An 18,641-nucleotide genomic window follows, 5' to 3' on the forward strand; every position below is an offset into this window, starting at 1 on the left:
TAGTATTTGAACAATCTTTTAAATTCTATCCTTAAAAAATATCAAGAGATAAGCTCAGCAGGTCAGACATGTGCCTGTAACCTACTCTAGTCAGTCACCTCATTTCTCAGTTGCTGCATGATAATGAATGAACTCATCGCACCGAGTCAATGGTGTGACGGTGATTCTTTCTTGTGATTGGCTGAAGAGACGATACGAAACCACTGGCGTCATCTGATTTGACGCTCTACTGACCAATCACCGCATGCTGGGGGCGGTGCTCAGACCACCTGGAAAATACATGCAAAATATAATGACAAATCGTAAGCGTGCAAGTAGTGAGAAAGGTCGCATAACGAATACAAGTCGAATGAAATGACAGTTTATTAGACCGCGTTAATGCATGTGTTTTTATGTTCGTCCGTTATAAATACAAATAAAAGCATTTACCAAAGCAAAGTTAAGAAACAAGCTCTCTTAAACTCCTTTGAAATTAGGCGACTCGTGATTTAAAAAGCTGTCGGAATGGATCCGTTGTTATATTTGGGTGGGTTAGTTGTTTTGTTTTTATTATGGATTAAAGTAAAGGGCTTGGAGTACGTGATAGTACACCAGAGATGGATCTTTGTTTGCCTCTTTCTCCTTCCCTTATCCGTGATATTTGATGTGTACTATTACCTGCGCGCATGGATCATCTTCAAGATGTGCTCAGCGCCCAAACAGCACGACCAGCGAGTCAGAGACATCCAGAGACAGGTAACGGCAAAACATCCTGCTTTAGCTTATTCAGAGATTTTTATAGCCTACTGTACTTTCAAATATGTAGTATGAATATATTAAACTTCAATACTGCACTAAAGCAAATCAGGATCTGATTGTATTTTTCTGTTCAATATTTATTCAGTAGCCTACATCAGTGATCATGCATTCTGCATTAAAATGTGAAATTCATGTAGTAGAGAGCCTAATACTAATGAATATGCATGAAAACATGAAATGTGCCTTATCCATTAGGCGGGTGCCTCTTCTGATTTCTGATTTTGTTTTTTTAAAATACGGTAATAAAAAGTAGCAAGCATACAGGTCGCGGTTATAATGGGGTGACAGGGGCGTGGCCAAAAGTCAGTGACACGCCCCCTACTATTCGACAATAACAGCTTTGGTGCACCTGTCATGGCAACTAAAAGTAAAACGATTCAAAATCGCTTCTGGTAACTGAAGTAAGCTAAAATAAAATATAAATATTAAAAAGAAAACTTTGAATGGAAATAAAGTAGTACTAAAGTTTCTAAAACTGAAATAAAAATAAATGAATGCGGCATAGAAATATTAAAACTAACTAGCTAGCACATAACAAAATTACCAACACTAAAAAAAAAAAAAAAAAAAAAAAAAAAAAAAAACTGAAAATATGAAACTGAACTAAAAATGTAAGCTGCACAAATGTGAATATGTCAAACTGATTAAAAAAATTGACTGATTACACAGTAAATTACATCACTTTTGGTCACGAACAAATCAAATTGAACTTGAAATTACTTGAAACATAGTTTATGTGAAAGATATACAAAATAGTGCAGCTGTTTTATTGTGGTTATTGCGGAATAAATGTAAAAAAAAAAGAAGAAAAAAAAGAATTAAAGTTGATGAGACTTTGATGCAATTTGATTTTAATAAAATGTGATGATTTCAATGTTCCAGGTGCGAGAATGGAAAAAAGAGGGGGGAAAGAAGAAATATATGTGCACAGGTCGTCCAGGATGGTTGACTGTGTCCCTCAGGGTGGGAAAATACAAGAAGACGCACAAGAACATCATGATTAACATGATGGACATCCTGGAGGTGGACACAAAACGGCAGGTAGCTGTTGCCAAATATGCTTTTTTTAAACGGCAAAATAGATATCTTCTCCTCATTAAAAGTTTGGAAAGAAAATGCTTTCAGTGGACAGTAAAAATGTATGTAGATAAGAATTTCAAAAAGAATTAGCATCATATGTGATTATTAAAGTTAATGTAAAGAGAGGAAATTTACCATTGTTACAAACAACAAATCAAGCGTTTACCAATTTTCCAGGTGGTGCGTGTTGAACCTTTAGCTAACATGGGTCAGGTGACCGCTCTGCTCAACTCTATTGGCTGGACACTGCCTGTGTTGCCTGAACTTGATGACCTCACAGTTGGTAGGTTATGAGAGAGAATCTATAATTAAACAAATGTTTAAAGTGCCCTTTTATTGTGCTTTTTTGGATGTTATCTTTCATGTAGTGTGATATAGCTGTTTGTGAAGGTCAGCAAAAGATCAAAGTGCATAATAGATTTACCAAGAACCAATGTTAGGAGAATTTTTTTTTCCTTCAACAACATCTTTGGTTTGGTTTCTAGAGTTTGGTTCACGTTGTCGACATGTCGAGAAGAAAATGTTGTCAGCGTTATGAAAGCAAATCCACTTTGCATGCACTTCAAAAGGAAAAGGACACCATCGTTACTGTTAGTATCACTGTGTACACAAGTGCTGAGGAAGCCTCCGGAGCTGAAATTCAGCAATGGTAAATTTGCTGGGAAGAGTATGTGAACCCTTGCACATGACTGGATAAATTCAATAATACATTCACAAAAAGGGTTCACAGACTTTCCCAGCATCTGTGTGTTAAGCCTAGTTGTTTGTTACTAAGCCTCAGATTACAGCAAACTCTTATTTATGTGGCGTCTAGATGCATTTGAGCATTTTCTACTCAGCACACCGTGACACTTCTCTCCATTTAGATGAAGATTGTAAGTCACCTCTGACCTGAATCATCTCTCCCTCTCTTTCCGCATGCTCCGCAAGGGATTTGTTTAATGTCTCTGAGCACTTGCAGATATTCGCTTTCTTTAAATGGAGCGTAACGTTCTCTCCTGATCAATATTATATGTCATGTGTGGTGCATCAGAGGCTGCTCCTAATCAGGTTTCAATGAGGCAGATTAGATTTGGGGCGGATACGGGTCCTATTGCTGAAAGTGTTTATAGATCCCAGAAAAGAGCGCTCATTGGCGGAGAATTGTTTTATACTCACTCTCCTTCAAATTCATTTGTAATTCTGTAGAGACACAGTGCTTAGTAATAAGACATGGGAAAGGTGTGTTGTGTTTGTGAAGTGTTGGACGACAGGAGAAATTTCTGGCCACATGTATTGATTCCTATATCTTTGAAACTGTAAGCAGCGTATCAAAGCAATCGTTTTATCCAATACCATTTCTAAAAGCAGTTTAGAGCTGTGCATCTGCAATCAAAGGTCAGTTATTTGGACTTTTGATCCTTTCTTTTTAGCTCCCATTTGGCACTTTTCCAAATTTGCATTCCAGATATATCATCAGTGTATTTTTGGGCTATGTTTGTCCCCATCAAGTGTTTGAAAGTGTGTCTCATGATTCAGGTGGGCTGGTAATGGGAACAGGCATTGAGTCTTCATCTCACATCTACGGCCTGTTCCAGCACATTTGTGTGGCCTTTGAGCTGGTGTTGGCTGATGGTAGTCTGGTCCGCTGCACTGAGGTGAGTCCATTGTTACAGAGTATAGAAAATACACACATAGATATGTTAAAAATCTTTGTTAAAACAAAATTCTTGCTCACAGAAGGAAAACTCTGACCTGTTCTATGCCGTTCCTTGGTCCTGCGGGACTCTGGGGTTTCTGGTTGCGGCGGAGATCCGGATAATTCCAGCTCGAAAATGGGTGAAGCTTTGTTACGAGCCTGTACGAGGCTTGGATGCTATTTGCAAGAAGTTTGCAGAGGAATCAGCCAATAAGGAGAACCAGTTTGTGGAGGGACTGCAGTACTCTCGGGACGAGGCCGTGATTATGACGGGCACCATGACAGATTATGCAGAGCCTGACAAGGTGATAATGAAAATTCTGTAATCTGAATGGTTTAGTACTTTTTATATGACCCATCTATGGAAGCTGCCATGGATTAAAAAAATAATAAAGGTAATTGCGACTTTTTATCTCACAATTATGACTATTTTTCTATTTTGTTTATATTGAACAATTTTGCAAAAAAAAAAAAAAAACAGTCAGAATTGCTTGTTAAACACAATTGTGAGGGAAAAGTCAGAATTACATGTTAAACTCACAATATTGAGAAAAAAAATCGAAATTCTGTTAAATTCGGAATTGTGAGAAAAAAAGTCAGAATTGAGCGTTAAACACAGTTGTGAGAAAAAAGTCCAAATTTCATGTTAAAATTTGAAATTCTGAGGAGAAAAAAAAATCTGAATTCTGCTAAACTTGCAGTTGTGAGGAAAAGCAAGTCAGATTTGAGTTTTAAACTCGCAATTCTAAGAAGAAAAAAAGGCAGAATTGAGTTTTAAACAAAATTCTGAGAAAAAAGGTCAGAATTGAGTGTTAAACTCGCAATTATGAGATAAAAATTTGCAATACCTTTTTATTTTTTTTATTCTGTGGCGGAAACAAGCTTCCATGCCTGTTCACATATTGGCAAAGGCCCACTTTGTCAATAACACTGGTGTGATTATTATGAAAACATTTACAATTAATCCCCATTGTAGTTTCAATCAGATTCTTTTTCTCTCTGTCTTCCCCTTTGTCTGTTAGACTAACTGTATAGGTTACTATTTCAAGCCGTGGTTCTTTCGGCATGTGGAGGGTTTCCTCAAGCAGAACCGTGTAGCAGTGGAGTACATTCCTCTCCGGCACTACTACCACAGACACACCCGCAGCATTTTCTGGGAACTACAAGTAAATCACTCAACAAATATGCCTTTTTTCATATTTGTTTTTCAAGAAATAATAGCAATATATGTCATCATCTTGCTTTGCATTTGGGATATTAAAAATATCAGACTCTTTTCGAGACAGCCATAGTTTTAACTCTCAATTTGGCTTTTGGTTTGTGGTGGACTGTACATTTCAAATGCATCAAGAGTTTGAAACACTTAGTCAGACACACACTTCCTCCTCTATGGGTTGCATTAGCGTAAGCATTTTTCACTTGTCCCATAATGCATAGTTAAAGAGACAACTGTTATTCTTCTCTTCCATCTTAATAAAGCAACTTTACCCTTTTGTCTCACTCTCAAACATTCTCACACACAGTTTTGATGCATTATTTCCACTGAAGCCTTCCATTAGCTACAGGAAGCATGCGTTGTCTTTTGATTGGCAGCACTAGTCTAACATTACTCAATAAATTATGCAGCTAAAGCTCAGGTCAGGAGTGTGCTTTGACATTCAAACATGACTCTTGTGATCATAAAGAATGCTGTACATGGACACATATTCTTGCATTTGCTGACAGCGCTTAATAATAATAGAAAATAATCGTGTAAACATATTCATCGGTCAGTCTTATTCTATATCTTGTTCCCCTTTACTTTTTCATCTATCAAACATGTAAACTTTGGTTTGCTTTTCAATCACATTTCCTTCCACCATTTCCTCGTCGTCTGTTTTTCAGGACATCATTCCGTTTGGGAATAACCCGTTGTTCAGGTATGTGTTCGGCTGGATGGTTCCTCCTAAGATCTCTCTGCTGAAGCTCACACAGGGAGAGACCATCCGCAAACTGTACGAGCAGCACCATGTGGTGCAGGACATGCTGGTCCCCATGAAACACATCAAGAGCTCCATCCTTCGCTTCCACGAGGACATACACGTGAGACAACCAAACACGCACACAAATGTGTTGACAAATCAACTGATAGCTAATATTATAAATCTGCACTTTTTTTGTGTGTCATTATTATTTTAAAACATGCTAAAGTTTTAATACAGAATTCTTTATATATTGAAAAAAGCAGGCATCAAAATATATTTGTTTATATGAAAGTCTGTTCCGGTAATGCTCACCACAGACTTTATTTTACTCAAAAATCGAAAGCTGTTATTTCCGAAAACACATTAGAAATTCTCACGGGACTCAAAAAGCTAATTCTCTTCCAGACTAGAGACTGAACAGCTCTAAATCAGCCAAGTCAGAACAATGTCAAACAAAGCCAATACACTCATTTTTACATTTCTGTTTTCCATTTTAATATGTTTTAATATGTTTAAGTGTAATTTATGCATGATAAATTGAATTTTCAGCATCATTACTCCAGTCTTCAGTCACATAATCACAGAAATCATATGATGATTATCATCCATATTACTGGTGCTCAATTATTAATAATGCTTCTTATGTTTATTAATGTTGAAAACAGTTTTTGCTGCTTATTTATGTGAAAACTTTTTTCGGGATGGATAGAAAGTTTACAGCATTTATTTGAAATAGAAATCTTTTGTAACATTATCAATGAAACTGAAAACCTTAAAACTCACCCTTGATCACCAAAATTGCATATTTAAACCTTTTTTTTCCTTGAGAAAATTCTTCATGCCTTAAAATAGCTTGAATGTAACGATGAACCCTTGCGTCATTTAGTATACGCGGTTCTATGAATATGCAAATTAGCCCCGCCTCCACTCACTCACACCAGCTCAGAGATCCACTCGTTGACGATCACACATTGACATGATTGGTACGCGATTTCAAACCGCGTTTTTGAGACTGTCTTTGGTTCAATGCAGTTTTAAGGAGAAAATACTCATCATACTCACCATTTGTATGCAAATTTTGGGATATCACATAAAGAAATGCCAAGATGAGCATTAATTTAAAAATGTGCATAAAAAACGTATGCGCTCACTTGAGGCGGATCAATTTTTTTTTAATCCAGTAAGAAAACATAATGCATAATGATGGAAACACATTTACCAAATAAATTCCTCAATGCGCATCAAAAAGTCATGTGACTTTGCACAATGTGACGGCATAACTGGACCAACCAGTAGACAGGTCTAGTTGCAAAGCATCTGAAATGTTGTTTTAGAATAACTTTGACGACAGACTCTGGCTATGCGATATTCCAATTTTGGATGGAAACATAGCTAATTAAATCTGGAGTAATGATTCTGAAAAATTCAACTTTGATCACAAGAATATTACATTTTAAAATGTGTTCAAAAAGAAAAGTTATTTTTAATCGTAATAATATTTCACAGTATCGCTGTTTTGATCAAATAAATGCAGCCTTGGTGAGCAGAAGAGACTTCTTTCAAAAACATAATAAAAAAAAACTAGGGCTGTCAAATGATTAATAGTTTTTTTTACATAATATATGTGGGTGCACTGTGTATAATTATTTTATATATATAAATACACACACATGCTTGTATATATTTAAGAAATATTTTCATGTATATACTGTATATAGATTTATATATAATTTATATTATATATAAATATTTTATATATAAATAATATTTTTTTCTAAAAAAATATACATGCATGTGTGTGTATTTATATATATACAAAATAATTATACACAGTGCACCCACATATATTATGTAAAAAAAACTTTTATTTTGGATGTGATTAATTGTGATTAATCATTTGACTGCCCTAAAAAAAACTTGACTGATCCCACGTTTTGAATGATAGTGTATATGGAATGTACTACATTTAGTGCATTTTCTCATGGTAATGTGTGTTGTAGGTGTATCCTCTGTGGCTGTGTCCCTTCATGCTGCCCAATCAGCCGGGAATGGTGCATCCTAAAGGAAATGAAGATGAACTGTATGTTGATATCGGAGCGTATGGGGAGCCCCAAGTCAAACACTTTGAAGCCAAATCATCCACGCGCCAGCTGGAGAAGTTTGTTAGAGAGGTTCATGGGTCAGTTATCACTTTTCACCTTTCCATTAGTTGGTAAAGACAGGCCTAAATTTCAATAACCAAGTTTTGAAATTCAGTAAAATTGTCTGTGATAAAAGTCTTTAAAATGTTATTGTCACAGAGGTATTTTATAACACAACACTTCCATATCTAGATTCCAGATGCTGTATGCTGATGTATACATGGAACGACAGGAATTCTGGGAGATGTTCGATGGAACACTGTATCATAAACTCAGAGAGCAGCTCGACTGTAAAGATGCATTTCCTGAAGTATTTGACAAAATCTGCAAGTCTGCAAGACACTGAATCAAAGCAAACCTGAAAGGTGTGACCAGCAAAACGGCCAAATAAACTGTACAACGCTTTTGCTGAAGAACATGAGCAAATTGGGGCAGATACACTTAAAGGGCAAATACTCTTATTTCTTGAAGGAACACCAGCTAAGTTTCAAATTCAACCCCTTTTTCAACTCTATGTCTGTATTTGAGACAAAAAAAAAATAAAGGCCCTTATTATTTTTTGAAAGTTTAACCTTTAAACAATATGGTGCTTAACAGATCAGTAGTTTATGTACATTCAAATGTAAACAAATATGAATTATAAATGAATCTACTTTAGAAAACGTCGACTAATGATCTGTTAAGCATCATATGACAAACATGTATTATAAGAGCTACTATTGAAGCTATATAGGCCTAGAATATATATATATATATATATATATATATATATATATATAAAAATTGTTTTTTTCCCCTTTTTTTAATATAGACAAACTCGCAATTGTGAGAGAAAAAATTCCGCAATAACATCTTTTTTTATTTCATGGTGGAAATGAGCTTCCATAATTACCAATGATTATTAAAACAAATGAAATTTAAGAACAAATGATTTATTTTCCTACATTGTCAATGTTTCCTACCTCACACTAGATGTCTTAACAATATCTAACATAATTCATTTTTGAGGTGTGTTGAAAGGGATATTTTATATACTAAAAACATTAAAGCACTTAATATACGCCTGGCACCGTTTGTGAATGTGTTTAGCATTTGTTTTCGACTCATAATGTACCACTTTTTAATATGAAAAAATATTTGTGCTTATTATGAAATTACTTTTGTCATTACTTATTAGTTATTTTCAGTTACATAGTCTAAAAACATAAACCTTTTTTTTATTTATTTTTTATCTAAATATATTTGCGGCCTTCTGAACTTGTTTTTGCCCTTTTATACTGTTCACACAGTATATATTCTGTATTTGTATTTTCAGTGTGCTGGATGTCACATACTTGGCAGTCTCAAAATATCCATTAAAATGAATAATTTAAACCATAGACTGTCCTGCTGTTGATGATATTGAATTCAGCTTTGATCAATATAAATGTTCAGTATCTAATAATGGAGCTTCTGCAGAGTTTTTTTTTTTTTGGTTTTGATGGCAGTGCTTAATGTGTATGGGCTGGGTTGGAGTGGATTTATGGCTGAGGAATATATAAAAAATATCATCCATCTAGTCCAAATGAACATTAGCTGCTCCCAGTCTCTCCCTGTAACATGATGCCTGCACTTTAAGATAATACCTTGTTGCAGTCACCTCCATATCATATATTAATTAAAAATCTTTGCTTCAAGAGAACATTTTTCTTTTTTTGGCAACATTATAATATGCCTCCAAAACTAAACCATCATACAAATCTTCACTAATATCTATAATCAGTCATCAAAATGCACATAAATGACGGAAAACGCTTAAGGATACAACACTTCTCCCATGTCTCCCTCTAGTGACTGAATTATACCTTCAAGTCTTTTCTTTGGTCCCACATGCCAGGTGAAAAGTTGCCAGATTACGGTAAGAGAAAAGGTTCAATCACAACATTGACAATCTATGTATTTTGAGTGCATAAATCTATCTATCTATCTATCTATCTATCTATCTATCTATCTATCTATCTATCTATCTATCTATCTATCTATCTATCTATCTATCTATCTATCTATCTATCTATCTATCTATCTATCTATCTATCATCTAACAAAAAATATCAAAGCATTCATTTTATCAAAATAGGGCACAAGCACATTATTTCACAAAATAAGGTTTCTTAGATTTCAAATGTGAGGCAATGGATTCATTATTCAAAATGAATCAGCATGTACCCACGATTTCTGACCCTTTATAAAATAATTTTAATATGTTGATTTGATGCTCAACAAACATTGTTTATTATTATGTTGAAAACAGTTGTGCTATTTTCTTTTTCTTTTCTTTTTTGAAACTGAGATACATTTTTTTCTGGATTCTTTGATATATACACATTTTCAAAGTACAGCATTTATTTGAAACATAAATCTTTTGTAACATTTTAAATCTTCAATTTTAAATTCGATCAATTTAATGCATCGTTACTGAATAAAAGTATTCATTTCTCTCTCTCTCTTTTTTTTTTTTTTTTTAAATCTGACCACAAATGTTTGAATATTGTTTTCACAAAAAAAGTTAAGCAGCAAAATCTGTTTTCAACATTGGTAATAAGAATAGTAAATGTTTCTTCAGCACCAAATCAAAGAAAGATTTCTGAAGTATGAAGACTGGAGTAATGATGCTGAAAATTCAGCTTTGCATCAGAGGAATAAATTACATTTTAAAATATATTCAAATAGAAAACAATTCTTTTAAACTAATAATATGTCAACAATATTAGTTTTTACTGTATTGTTTTTTATTAAATACATGTAGCCTTGGTGAGCATAAGATACTTTTTTCAAAAACAAAAAAAATATGTTTCCAAACTTTTGACAGGTATATGCGCTAAGCTTGTTCGAATTCAGTTATGACATTGTCAAAGTCTGGCCCAAGGTGTCTTTTCTATTATACATTAACAAATCCACTCACAAATGTTCATGAAGTCCCTGGTGTTTCTGTTTTTGTTCTCCTTTAGTTGCACATGGTAATTGCCCTGAATAATTGTTGATCAAAGCAGTGGGACAAACAGTAAAGAAAGCGCCCAAGAGAGTTACCCTGCCCTTGGCTCATTCACACCCATTAAATACAGACCAATGACATGTTGAGCACTAATGAATCCACCAGTTTGAACATGCCCTGTGAAGTGAAGTGAAGGAGGGAGTGAATCCTCTAATTTTTTACAGTCAGAACAGCTATAATTAAACTCTTTATCAGTTATCTGGTCCTTTGTTGAGGTGAATAGGCCCAACATTCTCAACTGCTGACATATCAAACGTGTTGTCCAAATAATTTACTTATTTAAATAATAATAAGATACGTTTTTAAACGTAGGCTACATTTATAGCCAAATGTTTGTGTGTGCTTAACCATTTTTTTCAGGACAAATACCCAGAAGTGAGCTAAATATGACTAAACATATTTTGTTTGTATTTTTTTCTATATATCCCATATAGACAGCAAAATGTGTGTATGTAAATGTATCAAAATACCTTTTCCTTAATCAAGAATTACCGTAATCAAAAAAGCATCCACATAAAGCACGCCCACCAGTATACAAAACCACGCCCAACAATAACAGAAACACACAAACCACGCCCAACCGCATACGCAACACGCATAAACCCCGCCCACCGGCTTGACTGCCACAGTCCGAGAGTTACTACAGCTGCAGACCGGTTCCTCCTTCATCGTACATTTATGGTGTTCTATCAACCGGCCAACGACGATTTACATAGTGACTGGTGATCGTCCGGTAAGTAGATCGACATCATGGTGAAAAAGCATGTAGCTGTAATGATATCCAGCCTGTCATAACCTTACAGGTATAGCTTTCAAGATCGCAACACAAATTACGTGCTGCGAGAGCTTTTCTGTCTTGTACTGTAAGTCGGTGCCAGTTTAAAACATTAATGGAAATGCTCTGTTGGAAATAGTCGCGGTGCTTAAACGGAAGCTTTGGAGGTTTTTGGACACCGTCGCTGTGTCTCAACAACTAGTGAGCCCCCTACATAGACAGTAGTAAGTTACTTTCGGGGCATTATAGACGCGTGCAGATGTATATGCGGACTCGGAACCAACCGAAAATGCAGTCTAGGTAACGTTAGGCAGTTCAGTAGCTTTTGAGACACAGCCTACATTCTGGACATGGCGTTTGTGAATCGGCCTTTGCACAATAAAAGAGCACACGTTGTGCAGTGCAGTCACGCATACGAATCTTAAAGGGACAGTTCACCCAAAAATGAACATTTGTCAATTATTTACCCTCATGTCCTTTGTATGACTGCTGTGGAACACAAACATGTTAGGCAGATTCAGTCACCCTTCACTTTCTTGGCATATTTTTGGTTTCTGGGGTTGTTATTCTGGGTTAGGAGGAGGAACAACATGGTGAGGGTGACAAAGTTTTCATTTTAGGGGTGAACAATCCCTTTAATTTGTTAGTCAGTGTACCTGTTATGATTCATATTAGATGGCAGATCTTATTTTAAGAAAGTTTGTTCCATTATGTTATGCCCTGTTACTTATGTGGGTGAAAGGTGAGTGCCTCCACCTCTTTTGTTTATAACGCAGAGTGTGTTTTGTAGTGTGCATCACATTAAGTACATGCCTTAAGACTTGTACAAGACATTAACTCTTACATAAACCTGATGTATGAATGATTTTTCCGTCACAGTGACAGTGAGTGAGTGAGGGAGGTGAAAGACGATAGTGTGCCCGTGACAATGACTACCGACAGAGAGCCTCCTGTCACTGCTAAACTCCTTCACCTCGTGTTTCTCTCCACCTTCTGGGGAATGCAGATATGGGTCACCTTTATATCGGGTAGGTGTGGTCACTGTTTCACCCCCATATTTATTAATGAAATAAAAGGCCACTTAGGTGTACTTGCAGAGAGTACCCTTTCATTGCGCTTAAATGTATTTTCATTTCAACTAAAAACATTTTTATTTAATTGTAAATAACATGCAGTCAAGTGTCTGAAAACTTTACATTCAGTTCACACTTAAGTAAATTCTTTTAAAGGATATTATTTCTGTAATAAGTACTCCTGTTTAAAAGTATGCTAAATGTACTTACTTTTTCACAAGGGTAGTTACATACATTTATACAAATGTATTCAAATATAAGGTTTAGAATATGCACAGTCCTAAAGGTTGTCTTGATTTGTACTTTTGTTTTGCTCAGGCTTTGTTATGGACAACCATCTAAACCGACACACGTTTGGCTTCATCCAGAGCCGGCTCTTCCCGTTTTACCTGCATATCGGCTCAGCCTGCGCTTTCTTCAACCTCACCATCTTCGCTATGTACCATCCCAGCAACATGCTGGATGACAAAGAGGCCTTCCAGGTATTCAAAACAAAATGTTCCCCGATATGTGAAAAGATGTTCCTGAAATAGTTCATCCTAAAATGACGAATGGCCCTCATGACTTCCTTTCCTCTTTGGAACATAAAAAGAAGAGATTTTGAAAAATGTGCTTGTCACTTTTATTCATTAAATTACAATAAATGGCGACTGCGGCGTTCAAGCTTCAAAAAGGTCACAAGATCACCATAAAAGTGATAAATGATATTTATTTATGTCTTCTGAAGTCATGTGAGTTAGAGACACAGCACATTATTCATTGATAATCTTAATGAGCTGAGAACCGCTGTGATTCAATCCTTGAGTCAGTGAATTGAACTTTAACTGAATCAGTCAGATACATTAACAAATAATTGGTTTTATGAACTGACTGCTGATTTATTGACTAAAATCGGAGTCAAAAGAATGAATTGAATCGAGCATCTCTACTTCTCTCATGAATTCGTGAATGTTAAGATTTAAATTCTGTTTCTCACACAAAGCTATTGTGCGCTACAGTATATTCTTCTGAAGCCATAAAAGTCGACTCTCATTCAGTACTTTTATGCTTTTTGAATCTCCGGTTGCATGAAAAAGAGCGGCCAGCGCATTCTTCAAAATATGTTCTTTTTTTGTTAAATGGAAAATAGGAAATCATACATGTTTGGAATGACATGAGGATGAATAAACAATGATTTTTTAGGTGAACTAACCTTTATGTAAGATGACAGACTCTCTCTTGATTCTACTAGCTTTCTGGTTTCTCCCCAGATCTTAATTTATTTTGTGTGTGTGACTGTGGCGGCAGTGAACGCCCAGTGGTTTGGTCAGATGACCTCGGAAATCATGGCGGACATGCACCTGATTGAGCAGGCCTGTGGATTGGGTCAGGACATCGGACTCTCGTCCAATCGGGAAGCCTACGCCAAGCTCTGCGAGACGGACCCCAAGTATAAAAAGCTGAGCGGTCGGCTGTGGCTGTACCACCTGCTGTCCTCACTTTGTAACCTCTGCTGTATAGTGTGTAACGGATACAGCCTATATTACCTGGCAGAAAACCTCACCACCCTCTGATGAGCTTCCTGCCTTATAGTGGAGTTATACTCCCACAGTGGAATGCAAAACCTTCGGTTCGTGTCTGTGTGACTCCGGCAGCGACAGCCTGCTCTCAGGTACTGGATGACTTCCTGACAAATCTGCTCATTCTTGTTATGGATTGTCTTTTTTAATCTTTGTCATGCTAGTTTTAGCATAGAATATGTATAGAGAATATATTTTGTAAATGTTATAGATAACGGCTGTGGATATTTAAATTAAAAAGATGTTACACTGCACGCTTGGGGAATGAGAAAAAAAAAAAACGACACGCGACTTTAAATGAACAAAAATGGGAAGTGGAAATATATTTTCTAAACGTTTTCCTTTTTCTTTTTCTTTTTTATTCTAGAAGTTATGGTTTTCTGAGCAACCTCACTCTATCACAATTTTTTTTTTTTTTTATCGAATTATTTGGTTTCTCTGTTTCAACAGCCAGTCTTACCCTTTTCTCCTGGACTAGGTGTGAATGTTCGGGCACAATCTTTCAGTGCACTTCTACATTTTAACAGGGATGAATATGCTAATTATGCTCTCACCTTAATGTTGAATTAGATCTTAAATAAAATGCACCCAGCCCTAGTTGTACCACAGTATATATACATATATATTTAAAATATGCACTACTTGTTAAAAGTTTGGTGTCAGTAAGTTTATTTAAAAAAATTAATGAATACTTTAATTCAGCAAGGAAGCACTTGATCAAAAGTTATAGCAAAGACATAAAAATGCTACAAACGATTTCTATTTAAGAAAAAAATGCTGTTCCTTTGAACTTTTCACTCATTAAAGAATCCTGAAAAAATGTATCACGGTTTCCACAAAAATATTAAGCAACACAACTTTTTTCAACATCACTAAAAATAATAAATGTTTTTCTTGAGTAGCAAATTAGAAGCATATTAGAATGAATTTTGAAGGATCATGTGACACTGAAGACTGGAGTAATGATGCTGAAAGTTCAGTTTTGTCATCACAGGAATAAATTACATTTAAATATATATTAAAATAGAAAACAGCTATTTTAATACTATTTCGCAATATTAATGTTTTTCTGTATTTTTGATCAAAGGAATGCAGTCTTGGTAAGCATAAGAGACTTCATTTATATGCATTCAAAAATATTACTGCCCCCAAACTTTTTCCACGCTATGTCAGCTTGGGTCATGAAGTATGTTCAACGTTAAAGGCATTGTTTAATTTATATTTGCTGTTAAGAGACATTTACAGATGTAGATGCTCTCTATCTGAAACCATCAAATTGTCCTTTGTCATGGCAGGTTCAACAGGAACCAGTTTATCTCCTGTTTGGCTGCTTTTGCTTTTTTCAGGTGTTAAGCAACAGCAAACTGAATGACCTGGGTGTATATTGACCTGTGTGTTCTTTAGAGGCATTTTTTTGTGATGTGACTCACTATTGTGTTAGTCATATAAAATTGTGTGTATTTAGATAATAAGCACCATTATTATAATGGCTACACCTTGCTATATGGAATGTAGATTCTGCGTTCAGTCACTTTACACTTCTGCTGTCTGTCCACCATATTCGTATCAGTTACTGTACAGTGCCTTGCATAGCGATATCTTCCATTTTTCAGTACTGTATGGCAGTTCCCAATAAGATGCTGGTGAGGCTTTGAGTTTGTCCCTGTAATTAGGGATTGATTATATTTTATCAATGCAAATGAACCGGCAGCTATAACGGTGAACCTGTTAATGATTATATTTAGTGTGTTTAAATTAAGAAGGGTTTAAATATCATCTAGTATAACATGGTCAATGGACTCAAATACAGAACAATTTAGTGCTTATATTGTGTCATTGAAGTTCCATGGACTTTTAGCTGAAGTTTCGTTATTGTCTGGCTATGTAGATGAAATAGTAGATTAACAATATTTTTGCATACCAGCTCGCTAACTACACAGGTAACATTCTCAGAATTTTAAGGTTCTCTCAAAGTTAGGAACAAACATTCTTATAAGAGCTCCTTCACACAGAACGCACTTTTAGCTTTGGAAAAGTTGTAGAATGGTCTCGGGACGCGTTTTTTAAAAGTTGAACTAATTTTAACTTGAGCGCCGCGTTTTTGGAACGCCGTGTCATGCGCGAGACGCTGCAAAAAACCCGAGCACAACGGTTATACACGTCAGTCAGTTTAGCGCGCGTTTACATAGAAACACAATAGAAAAGTACCGCATTGGAATGCTAGATGTCACCTTGGGGTTCTAAGCATGCGTCAAAACCGCCGCCATCTTGGAACAGGGGTCTTGTCATAGGAAGTAGCTAGGTAACGTAACGCTGCTATCTCTGCCTTTACTTCTAATGAATTGATGGTGGCGGACTTTTGTGCTGTGTATGATGTTCACACGAATGAAATCTGAACTAGGAAGAATGTTTTTAAAATATTTTTTTTCTGGAATCAATGATAAATACATGTCTGACCGTGGGAACGAACCAAAAAAAAACGAGAAAATCGCATTCATGATGATTTATGGTGATTTTATTTCCGTTAGACCTTTGTCTACATTGACACTAATGCATTAAAGTGGAGGGGCTCCCCTGTTCCAAGATGGCGGCTCTATTGACGCATTCGTTCTAATGAACTGCCGTAGCCAAGGCGACATCTAGTGTATATATCTATGATTGGAATGGAAAAACGCGTTCTGTGTGAACGGCCCCTTACACTGACATTAATTCTTTCAAAGTGTATTGACTTTAATAATATTCTCAAAACGTTAGAACAAAAACATTATTTATAGAACATGTATGTTATCCGTTTTGTTGTACTTTGTTTGTTACTTCTGGTTTTAGTTTTGTTTGCAAAATGAACAAATGGAATGTTCTCTTAATGTTCTTCACATAACCAAGAAAAAACATTTTTACAAAACTGGACAATTTGAACGTTCTGAGAACATTCAGAAATAAAGTTTTTATAGCTTAATGGGAATTTTAGCATGTTCAAAAAATATTCTTAGAACATATTTTTGGGTCTGTCTGAATAAAAGGTAATTTCAATTAATATTGCATCCCTTTATGTAAAGCTGAAGTGTGTATTTTTGGCATCAAACTGCAAAGTTAAAATGTCAAAACATTCTGTTTGTTCCATTTGTAATGTGTGCAGAAATCACACGTCACCTTCTTGAATGAAGATTAATGTCTGAATATGTGATGAATGTAAAGCTGTTGCCGTTACATTGTGTACTGTATTGAAATGGGATGAATGTTTTTTGTTTGTTTTTTCAAATAAATTAATACAATTGTTTAGATTCTTATGCTTTTTGTTCTCAATCTCAACAGGCCAAACCTGTAGTCTAAATGTAAAATGTCAAGGAGAGCTTGTACTTGGAGTTAAATATTTTACTGGTATAAATGCAAATATATTTTACACATAACTACAAAAGATCTAAAATAAGAACATGTTGAACATTGTAAATATAGGTTCAGAGGCTGATTGGTTTCATGTGACTGAAATATTGTATGACTATAAGCAGGGCAGTAATGCAGATGAATACAAAAACACATTAACAGATTAATCAAAAACATAGATGTTGGATTTGATTTGATATATATATATATATATATATATATATATATACCAGGTCCCAGAAGTGTTTTTTTTTTATTTTTTTATTTTTTTTATTTACAGATTTCAAGTTAGCACACCCAACCAAGTCTAACATTCGTGAACATGTACAACCTGATCTCATGAGAAAATGTAACTATTTTACGAGGTGGAGACTTTGTATGAATTCGTATGATGTGATTAATTTAAAGTCGGCATGAAATGAAAGTTACGATAGTCTTTTGTTCCCAATTGTGATGTACTTTTCGAACAATTTTGTCCATGGGGAATTGTTTGGATGGTTGTGGTTTGCTATTGGTCAATCTCATGTGAGTGACAGGTTGTCCCACCCTCACACCAAACACATCATCAGAGAAGAGGTGTTGCTCCAAAAGGGAGGGGAAGTTATTTTGATGAAGGATTACGAGAACACATAAAAAAATGATGATGTGCACGGATAAATTATTTATAATAAATTTGGAATATTCCATAAGAATTAAAAATGGCTAACTTCGATTTCATGGTGACTTTAACAAAAGTAAAAACTTAATGATGAAGGTCCACCCCTAACCCTAACTGTGTAGTGTACAAAATTGTACGAATTAGCCACTAATTCGCTTAAATGTAAAATAGTTATGAAATTCCATGAGAGTTGTAGGATTACAAATTTATTTAAAGGGGTCATATAATGGTACATGCACTTTTACAAGTTGATTGTACTGAAATGTGTGTTGGCAGTGCCTGTACACAACCATCATATAATGATAAAAATCCATCCAGTGTTTTTGTTTTAATCTCCTTATATGTTTTCCCCTGCCTCAAATTGAGCCGTTCGATTTTGTGACGTCACACGCTCGGAAGCCCCTCCCACGATTGTTGATTGACAGCATCGTTTCAACACAGACCCGCCCTTGCTCGTGAGCCAGCTGTCAATCATAGTCTGCGCGGACCGGTGCGGTCATTGT

The 18,641-nt window shown here is 35.5% G+C and overlaps 2 protein-coding genes across 2 annotated transcripts; both read left to right on the forward strand.

The window, feature by feature from the left end:
• Positions 1 to 281: 281 nt before the first annotated feature.
• Positions 282 to 8,214, forward strand: dhcr24 (24-dehydrocholesterol reductase). The gene is made up of 9 exons (XM_056262802.1): positions 282 to 735; positions 1,681 to 1,839; positions 2,056 to 2,161; positions 3,397 to 3,515; positions 3,598 to 3,861; positions 4,579 to 4,722; positions 5,441 to 5,638; positions 7,521 to 7,699; positions 7,854 to 8,214. The coding sequence occupies exons 1-9, from the start codon at positions 505 to 507 to the stop codon at positions 8,005 to 8,007; spliced, it is 1,554 nt and encodes a 517-aa protein (XP_056118777.1). The 5' UTR covers positions 282 to 504; the 3' UTR covers positions 8,008 to 8,214.
• Positions 8,215 to 11,314: 3,100 nt separating this feature from the next.
• si:ch211-121a2.4 (transmembrane protein 205) lies at positions 11,315 to 14,503 on the forward strand. Its single transcript, XM_056262888.1, has 4 exons — positions 11,315 to 11,429; positions 12,353 to 12,495; positions 12,859 to 13,022; positions 13,791 to 14,503. The coding sequence occupies exons 2-4, from the start codon at positions 12,396 to 12,398 to the stop codon at positions 14,091 to 14,093; spliced, it is 567 nt and encodes a 188-aa protein (XP_056118863.1). The 5' UTR covers positions 11,315 to 11,429; positions 12,353 to 12,395; the 3' UTR covers positions 14,094 to 14,503.
• Positions 14,504 to 18,641: the final 4,138 nt, after the last annotated feature.

This window comes from Rhinichthys klamathensis, unplaced genomic scaffold (genome assembly GCF_029890125.1).
Source record: "Rhinichthys klamathensis goyatoka isolate OS25496 unplaced genomic scaffold, OSU_Roscu_1.1 h1tg000196l_1, whole genome shotgun sequence".
NCBI classification, from domain to species: Eukaryota; Metazoa; Chordata; class Actinopteri; order Cypriniformes; family Leuciscidae; genus Rhinichthys; species Rhinichthys klamathensis.

Excerpts from the sequence above, each read along its gene's own strand:
- si:ch211-121a2.4 (XM_056262888.1), top strand. The coding sequence starts at position 12,396 with ATGACTACCGACAGAGAGCCTCCTGTCACTGCTAAACTCCTTCACCTC. Across the intron at positions 12,496-12,858 it reads ATGGGTCACCTTTATATCGG|GCTTTGTTATGGACAACCAT; the intron begins GTAGGTGTGGTC and ends TGTTTTGCTCAG. Across the intron at positions 13,023-13,790 it reads ATGACAAAGAGGCCTTCCAG|ATCTTAATTTATTTTGTGTG; the intron begins GTATTCAAAACA and ends GTTTCTCCCCAG.
- dhcr24 (XM_056262802.1), top strand. The coding sequence starts at position 505 with ATGGATCCGTTGTTATATTTGGGTGGGTTAGTTGTTTTGTTTTTATTA. Across the intron at positions 5,639-7,520 it reads GCTTCCACGAGGACATACAC|GTGTATCCTCTGTGGCTGTG; the intron begins GTGAGACAACCA and ends TGTGTGTTGTAG. Across the intron at positions 7,700-7,853 it reads TTTGTTAGAGAGGTTCATGG|ATTCCAGATGCTGTATGCTG; the intron begins GTCAGTTATCAC and ends TTCCATATCTAG.